This window comes from Oncorhynchus mykiss, chromosome 6 (genome assembly GCF_057628025.1).
Source record: "Oncorhynchus mykiss isolate SJ-2025 chromosome 6, ASM5762802v1, whole genome shotgun sequence".
NCBI lineage: Eukaryota > Metazoa > Chordata > Actinopteri > Salmoniformes > Salmonidae > Oncorhynchus > Oncorhynchus mykiss.
This window is the reverse complement of record NC_143027.1, coordinates 39,273,123-39,282,775: the sequence shown is the minus strand read 5'-3', so window position 1 is coordinate 39,282,775 and position 9,653 is coordinate 39,273,123. Positions and strand designations below refer to the sequence as shown.

The 9,653-nt window shown below is 40.5% G+C and overlaps 1 protein-coding gene across 1 annotated transcript in view; it reads left to right on the top strand.

Moving 5' to 3' along the window:
* Positions 1-928: 928 nt before the first annotated feature.
* The window catches only part of nsmfb (NMDA receptor synaptonuclear signaling and neuronal migration factor b), a 40,776-nt gene continuing 32,051 nt past the window's right edge, over positions 929-9,653 (top strand). Inside the window, exon 1 of the mRNA XM_021606420.3 lies at positions 929-1,345. Within this exon, the coding sequence (XP_021462095.2) occupies positions 1,275-1,345 (71 nt within the window). The 5' untranslated portion in view covers positions 929-1,274. The remainder of the gene's footprint in view (positions 1,346-9,653) is intronic.

Sequence of the window (9,653 nt, the reverse complement as noted above, 5' to 3'; positions counted from 1 at the left end):
TGCTTTGAGACAAGGGCTGACTTACTTCATCTTTACAAATAATAATTTTGCTAGTAGCCTACCCACAGTTTAATGGTGCACTGTAAAGAGGTTATCGTGAATTTGACAGTAGCTTACAGGCAGCTCAGAGGCAAGTAAAAATATGTATTTCATATTACAGTACACCTACTGTAATGTAAATATGGTATCAAAGCAAGTATTGTGTAATGACACACAGTACAATATCAGAAAATTGACTGTATTATACTATAAAAAAGTAAATACTACTGTAACCGGAATGAATAGATGAATGAAATTCATTGCAGGGTTTGTATTTCAGAGTGGTATGCTGTAATTACAATGGATTGGTGCAAGCAGGTTGGCTTCTAGGTAAATGTTTACACATTACAGCATATTAATGAAAATGTGCTGTTTTATATCACTTGCACTTCTAATGGCCTAACAAAGGCAACCAAACTAGCAGCGACTACAGGGCAAAACAGACCAAAAGGACATGGAAAAATGCTCAACCATTTAAGGTTCAAGACTTGCTGCCACTCCAATCTGTCCCCTATACATGTTAAATTGATGGGACACTATAACAGCATAGGAGTTCAATTGGTATGGCATTCTCCCTCACGGGTGCAACAAATATTGCTTCTTACAAGGCAGTCCTCAAAATACTCTATGTTAAGGAACTAACTGATTCAACTGAAGCGTGGTCGTCACTAGTTACCACAACCACAACGTCATAAACCCCGCCCATTTCTACAATTTATCTTCTTAAAATCTGATTTTAAACCTAACGTTAACCCTAACCACACTGCTAACATTACCCTTAACACAAATCTTAAATTAAGAGGAAAAAGCTAAACATTTTGGGGGGAATTTTTACGATATAGCCAATTTCGACTTTGTCGTTGTATTAACTAGTGGAAACCTTTTCACCACTAGTGGGTGTATAATAAAGGAGTACAACACGAGGGGCACGCAAGCAACCGCGCGCTACGAGCCGGGCACGTTTTCTGCTCTCTGAATCACCAGCGCTGTTCCTGCGCTCACAGTCACACACTACAAGCTTTCCATAGTTACCAAGAGATTTTCTAGATTGAACGTAATTGAGTAGGCTATGAAACTGGTTAATTTTTTTTATAACTCAGGGTAAAGGGGGAGTTTTCCCATTTACCGTGGTTCCGCTTTACCTCCGTGTTTTCAACGAGCTTTTATTTCCTTCATATTTGATCGCCCATCAGTGTAATGATCTGGCTTTTTGCTCGTGTCGTTTCCACTTCAGCATGGGAACTGCAGTGTCCAAAAGGAAGACTTTAAGGAACGATGCAATATCTTCTGTGACCGCAAAAGTTAGGTGAGTGCCTGGCCGGGGGCTCCTCCGTAGCTGGCAGGTATAGTGATCAGATGCAGGGTGTAACCAGGTGCATGTTGCGGCGCTGATAACTGTTGGAATAGCGGTGTTGGTGAATAGCGACTCTGCTTTATTGTTCAAGCAGTAATTCCAAACGAACTAAAACCTTTATAAACAATGATATGTCAATGATAGCCTATCAAATGTGTTTCACTGTTTACTGTTGTGTGGTTGTGTGATCAAATATCTGCTTTGCAAAAGTATTTGCAATTATTTATTTAATTTCATGGATAAATCTGCTATCATATCAGCCCATAAGTTATATTCCTCGAATGTATTTTATTTTATTGGGCTAGCCACAATGATAATGTATTTTTTTTCAAGTCATTGAACAGCCATGGGAATTTGTAACAAATATGCTTTGAGCAATAAGAGTTAGTAAAACCACCGATACATTTATTTTGTCGGCAATACTCCTTCTTCGGGCGATTTTGCAACTATGTTAAGAAAAAAAGTGTTTTCTTTTACACATAAAAGTCGACACTAAAATACACTTAAACGTTTTGTTAATTTTTCAAATATGTTTTTTGAGTCATTTTCAAAAGTATTTTATTCCTGTATTCCACTGTTTCGCATTGAGAAGGCAATTGTCCCACACCCTGACTTTAGATCTTCTGCTATGTATTTCAACATGAAAATGATTTGTAAATATTTAATGCACCTGGTTAGAAAAGGAGTCAAATAAATGAAAGCTATATAGATTTGTTATGGGTCATAAGTCCTAAATATATATATTTTTTTCTACAAAATACAGTTGTCCCACAATTTTATGTCATTACCATTACTCTGAACAAAACGATACATTATAGTGCTTTTATCATAAGTCACACATGAACTGGGAACTGACCGTGGAGAACAAGGATATGCCATGTAGAGTGTATTATATTATGTCTCCATCTTCAAGAAAAGCAACTTCGAATATGTCAAGATCTGAGAATAGTCTTTACAGCAAAGGCTCTAACTCATCTAGATTATCCTCTATTTTAAAGAAAACATTTCATTTTGTTGTGGTTGGAATTTATAGCTGATCATATTAACCAACTAAACCTCATGGTCTGGCAGGTAAATCCATAAATGTTGCAAATTGTCATTACCAACTCTGTCACTACCGCCACAAAATGTGTCGGTAATGACAATTAACAGATTATTACCATTACAAAGTAGCGACTGTTTGTATACCTTTAGTATAAAATGCTCAATAGTGCTTAGTAAATTATATTTGACTGTCTTTGTAGCAATCGATGATATTTTAGATATCGATTTCCACTCGCTTACTGTACACAACTAATGCAATGTATTACTGCCACACAGTCATTACCAACTCAATGTACACATATTTCCTAAGAAAGAATACATGTAAACATTAACTATCACACATCTGTCTACATCAAGTAGAAATATGTTCCCAATATAACTAATATAAAAATGATATTATAATTTGAACAAGAAATTACGTTGTTGATGCTAGCCTCCGTGCAGGTATACAAGCACAGCCAGCAAAGGCCCATATTTATGGATTAAGGTATTAAAATAGTTATTTATAAATGTGGTGGTACCAAAATCCTATAGTCAGATGAACCAAATAATCCAAAAAGCCATTATGTTTTTCAATCAGTTTTAAACTAAAACTGAATGTTTTGTAATGCAACGGTAATGACATGTGTAGAGGGAAACAGAGAAAAATGGAGTGAAGTCCATGTATTGTCAAATAAAATGGCCACAGGCATTACCAGTTTATGGTTCCTGACAAAATGAGAACATTATTTCTGTTAATGCATTTAAAAAAAAAACATGTTACATATGCCCATAATTGCAAAATCACCCATTTATCTACTGTAGGCTATTGTGTTGTAACTCAAGCAGTACCCTTTGTACTATCTAGCTTTGATAAGTTATTTACACTCCTAGAAAAAAGGGTTTACAAAATGGTTATTTGCACAGGGATAGGCTTCTACCAATAACCATTTTGATCTGAAGAACCCATTTTGGAAGACAATGGTTCTTTGTAAGGCAAAGGGTTCTAGAACCTAGAACATTTTACATCCTAAGAACCGTTTTTAGAAGATAGGGTTATTTGATGATTCTTTTGGCAGGCAAGAAGGATTGTTTGGAAGGCAAGAAGGTTTCTACATAGAAGCATTTATCATATTTCCCAGCATGCTCTACTGCAGGGTGATCTTCAGAATTGTTTTTAATATCTGTGTTTTTGCATGTACATTGATTTATAAATTTTATGCTACACAAAGATAAATAGCATATATTTTTTTTAAACAAATCCAATTTGTTAGTATTATAGATGATAGAGTGAGTCTCAATATTCAGTCTTCTCTACCCTGGCAGCCATTCTGAATGCAGGTTGCCGGTGAATAAAAATTCCACTTATTGGATATCCTATCTCTGTCTGGATTCCAATAGTAGTTTCACATCCCTTTGCAAGCCAGCATAATGTGATTTGCAGGCCTGATGTGGCCACTAAACCAGGAGTTTCCTAACACCACTGTATTATGGGTATAACTTGGCCCTCGAAGAAAGGCATTATGATATATGTAATGTATTGTCAGAAATAATTTTAAATTAAAGGCTAATAAGGCTGGTGGAACCATTCATAGAGTGTTCTAGGAAGAACCCTCCAAATATAAAATGGTTCTCTGTAGAACCCTTCATAGAGGGTTCTAGGAAGAACCTTTAGATGATAAAATTGTTATTGGTAGAACCCTTCATATCATAAGGGTTCTAGGCCGAACCCTTCATAAAGGGTTCTAGGTACAACCATATACAGGGGGTTCTATGAAGAACCCTACATAAAGGGTTCTAGGGTGCTAGGTAGAAGCAAATGCTTCTAGCTAGCACCAAAAAGGGTTCACCTATGGTAACAAACTGAAGAGCCCCAAATGTGTGAGTGTGTGATCTGATATGAAAAGGCATGTGAAATGCTACCAATCAACTGCACACAAAATTGAATCCTAAACCCTTGATTTCCAAATGGCATGAAGCATGTAGGCAACAACACATTTGTAAAAAGTTTCCATAATTTTTAAGCTTTCCAACTAGCAGGCTCTGGCATCTATGGTGTACCAGAAAATGTATTTTACATGCTCTCCTTCTTTATCTCTCTCTCTCTCTTTCTCTCTCTCTCTCACACACACATCACAGAATGAAACATACTGACCTTTACATCCACTTACACAGCCTCAACCACATACACACACACACTTTTGATCTCTTTCTGTTATGCTCTGTCATACACACACACACACTCACTCACTCACTCTATCTATCCCCCCTCTCTCTTTCTACCTCTCTCTCACTCTACCTCTCTCTCTACCTCTTTCTTTCTTCCTCTCTCTCTACCTCTTTCTTTCTACCTCTCTCTCGCGACCTCTCTCTCTACCACTCTCTCTTTCTACCTCTCTCTCTATCTCTCTCGATCTCTCTCTCTCTCTCACATACTCGCACACACAATCTCTTTCTGTCTCACACACTCTCTCATTCTCATCTCCTTCTCTGTTTCTCATCTTAGTCTTTCTGTCTCTCTAACACACACCGTCAATCAAACTGATCAACATTATCAAAGACACATATTATTGGACTGAAGCTCAAGAGCTTTGTTATCCACTTTGTCTACGACAGATTTCGAGACGTGTTCCAGAATCTTCAGAAAGCAATCACCCTTAACTTTAGTGTTCACTTTAAACACTATGATGGTATAATTTCCATGAGTTATGGATTTTTTTTTATTTTTACCAACCTGTAGATAGACTATAAAATCAATCGATGTCATGGTGGTGTGGTTTTACATCACTTCTGCCTCAGAATCACAATCACTGGCTGATTAGTCTCCAGCAGCAGCGACTAAACATTGAAGGTCACTTTTTCCATGTAGCTAACATGGACACACTTGTTCTGACAATTACCCCGTGTTACCCAGGACATATCTTGTTTACTGCTAGAATTAAGGTAAATTGGGTAACAAGGTGAGGACACAGACAGGATACCGTCGACTTCTTTATTCTGGTATGTTCTCTTATTCATCTTGTAATGCTGGACTGGATGGTTGCTGGACACAGGACAGAGAGGGGTTTCAGCCAAGAGGTATATTTATGCCCTCAAGGTAAATGGACTAATATGTGTACCTGAAAATGCACTGGAGCAAAATATTTATATATTTGGCCTGGTAACATTAGAATAAGTGTATACTTGGCTACACTGGGTATTTTAGTAGAGTTAGGAGGACAATGATTGCAGGCGGCTTGAAGTTAGCTTTCTCTGGCCATGCAAGTCAATAGAACTCCAGAAGTTCTGACGAAACTGTTTCCTCTGTTGTACAGTGTCATTTCATGGCTCTACTCATCATACCAGGCAGAATGTATTGTGTGGCCACTTGCAGAGCAGTGCTGACCAGTGACTGTATGGCTGAACACAGCAGAGAGAGCACAGTGGAGGTTAGCTCCATTACACTCACGATTAGCCCTTTCTGGTTACTACTGCGCATCTTGGCTTCTCTCCTAATTATTCTACATCCACATTACAGGCCTGAAACGCATCTGGTGCCATGGCATTGATGTGAGGAATAGCTGGTTCAGCAGCCTCTTGGTGTATTCCATTAGGATATTGTACATTGGCGTTGGGGTGGGTGCGTCCAAACTGGCACCTTATTCCCTACATAGTCAACTACTTTTGACCAGAGCCCTTTAGTCAAAAGTAGCACACTATGTAGGGACTAGGGTGCCAGTTCGGACGCAATCTTTGTATTACACAGTCACACGCTGCCCTAGTGCTGAACCTACAGCCACTTCTGACAGAGAGGTAATTGTCTGCCTGACACCTAGTGTTTATTGTCTGAATATCAGGCCATCTCAGTACTAATGTATCTTAATTAAGCCACCGGCCTTTTCACCCAACCTGTGTTCAATTTTCTCTCTGTGCTCTCAGGCAGTCAGAGGGACACAGAGCAATATCCAGAGAGGACAAATACTTTAGACTAGGGCTCCCAGATGAAAATAGAGTGGGTGATCTCTCTCTCTCCCTCCCTATCACCCCCCCCCCTCTCTCTCTCTGTATGGCAGGGATTACAGTGCAGAGGGGATGTATCTGTGGTATCTAGCTGCTGTAATTACTCTGATTACAGCCTGTAGAGGAAGCCTGGACTGGAATGACACAGGGAGACAGTGATCCTGTACAGTGGAGGCTGCCTGTCCCTCATTGATCTGAGTAATTACGCCCATGTTACTGTTGTGCCAACGGCAGACGGAACAGCCGAATGGAACGCAGGACACAGCGGGTCAGAAACTAACGCTGCACACCGGGCCGGCTGCGGCGCTCGCGCTCAGCATAACTCATCATGTTATGCAAAGTAGGGCTGAGGTTGCGTTCCAAATGGCACCCTGTCCCCAATAGAGGCCCTGGTCAAACTTAGTGCACTATGTAGGGAACACGGTGCCGTAGGCTGAGACTGTCTGCGTGTGGTCAAAATACTGATTAAGCTTACTTGGCGTTAACTACCCAGTGATTTCCTACATCTGGTGTTGTTGTTGTTGTTGTTTAATCCAATTACAAAGCAATCATTCTTACGGACTCTGATAAACATCAATTTAATCACCTAAGAACCTCAGTGTAGAGAGTGAAATGGAGAAAGCGGCCAGCAGGTACTTTGAAGGCATGCCAAATTAGAGATTTCCATTTGACTCCCAGAGAGAAAGAGAGAGAGAGAGAGAGAGAGAGAGAGAGAGGGAGGGAGGGAGAGAGAGAGCAATTGAGGACAAGAAACTAAGACGCTAAGTGGGCAACTCGATATTTGTTGTGTCATCTTGTCATTTCACTCAATTGGATGTATTTGTATTGGAGAGAGAACACAGTCGAGAAGAGAAGGCGAGAGAGAGAGAGGGACTGAGGGATATTTTTTTATTTTTTTTATTTTACCTTTATTTACACCGTTTTTTTTCTCATTGAGATAACATCTCTTTTCCAAGAGAGACCTGGTCCAATAGCAGCAGAGGGAAAGAGAGGGAGAGAGGAAGACAGAGGGAAAGGCGAGAGAGAGGGGGGATGGAGGGAGAGAGGGAAGGTGAGAAAGATGGGAAGAGGGAGATATATAGGGTGTCTCATAAAGAGGTCATCCTCTCAGTTAGGAGATCTGTGATGAGATTCAGTGGCTGAGCAGGAACACTCTGTGCCCCTCTTTCCCAAATGACTCTAACACATTATGAAAGAGCCCGGTTTGGTGTCAATGAGACACCCAGTAACTGGGCTACACTGATGATTTCACTAAGACACCCAGGGCCAGAACACCGAAAGCTGGCTTTTTGACACAGATAGGAAAAGTGGCTTCAGACTGTCACTTCAGGCACTACCTCATTGAGCTGAAATGTTCTTTCTTCATGTCTAAGGGCCAGGATTCCTTCCTGATTACCTGATGAGGAACAGCTCTGGGCTTATAACTAGGGCCTATACATGAGTGTGTTTACTTCCCTATACATCACAGCACCACAGACAAAAGCAAAGGCATTTGCTTTGCTTTCACAGAACATGCCATTTGGGTTTACATCACTTTTCTTAAATAATCTTCTCCACTTTCTTACTTCAATATGCATGATTGCAATCCGAGGTGAGCTAGGAACAGGGAGATATCAGTTGGTGTTGTATTGGACCTTTGTAGTGCCACAAAGAGATTGGCTCCATGCCAGTTTGTCCTCTGGAAGTGGTTGTTGTGAATGTGTTTTGTCATCCCCATTACCTTTTTACACACATCCCTTTAGAATGTGTATAGGAAGGAGTGGAGCCAGAGAGATAAGGGATGATAGCATTCTCTCCTCTCCCTCTCTCTACCAGTTGCTGGGACTTTTCAGGGCAGGTTGTTGTTTTTTGGGATGAAGCGATTTCCACTAGATGTGCCAGCTGCAGAGTAAAAATTAGCTAGCCTATATATTGGAAACATTTATGAAAACACAAATGAGCTTTTAAGGTTAGGTTTAGGCATAAGGTTAGCAGTGTGGTTAAGGTTAGGGTTAGGCATAAGGTTAGCAGTGTGGTTAAGGTTGTGGTTAAGGTTAGGGTTAATCATAAGGTTAGCAGTGTGGTAAGGGTTAGGCATAAGGTTAGCAGTGTGGTTAGGGTTAGGTATAACATTAGCAGTGGGGGTAAGGTTAGGGTTTGGTTTAAAATTGGATTTTATGACTTTGTACCTGTGCCAGCTAGTGACTACAGAGCTGCCTCCAGTACATGAGTCATCCCAATAAATGCCAACCTGCATTTTCATGGGGAGAGCTGCTACACGTGCTGCCTCATATTTAATTAGTTTGAGTGTGTGTGTTGTAGCAGGGAGAGGGCCATGGCTACAACAACAAAGCAATCCCATTTCATAGCAGCATCCCCCGGAGATGTGTACAGACTGCACAACGCCAGCCAGCACCACTGACTGGGGGAGGATTAAAGCCCTGTGTATCTATGTAGGTGTGTGTGTGTGTGCGCGCGCATGTATGCGTGTCATATGTGTGTAAATATGTACGCACATGCTCTACTTGTGTTAGCCTATATCCTCTGTGTCTCTAGCAAATATTATGTGCAGTCTGCATAGCTATGTGGGCGTGCTTAGAAATGTGTTTGTAGAAATGTGTTTGCGTTCGAAAGTTTATCTAATTACCAGTATTAAACCACTTAGTACAGCTGACCATGTTTTTTTTCTGCTGCCTATTAAGAGAGCAAGAACAATAGCTCTAGCCACTATATAAAACATTTCCACACTCACTCCACATTTTAAGGGAAAGGGAATTTTTTTAATGATGTTGACGAATGAAAATGAAATGTATGGTAATATTTCATAACCCACCCTATTAGGTTTTAAGTATTCATAAAGATGTTCCGTATGAAATCCTCTGTCAGAGGGTTGGTCATGGAGCCGCAGATTGTGCAGGCTTTTGTTCCTGCCCAGCACTTAAAACCTGATTCAACAATGGTCTTGATTGTTAGTTCAATCTGGTATTTTAGCACTGAGCTGGAATAAAATGTCTGCACAGTTTACAGCCTTCACATGACCATATCTGAAGCACTGTTCACATTCCAAGTTGGCCAGTTGGAAGGGAAGCCTACGCCTCTGTTTGTGTCCCAAATGGCACCCTATTCCCTATATAGGTCCACTACCTCTGACCAAAGCCCCGTGGCCCGTGATGAAAAGTAGTGCGCTGTTAGGAAATACTGTAGGGTGCCATATGGAAGACACATTTGTCACCACAGTCTAAAACCGAATGAAATGACC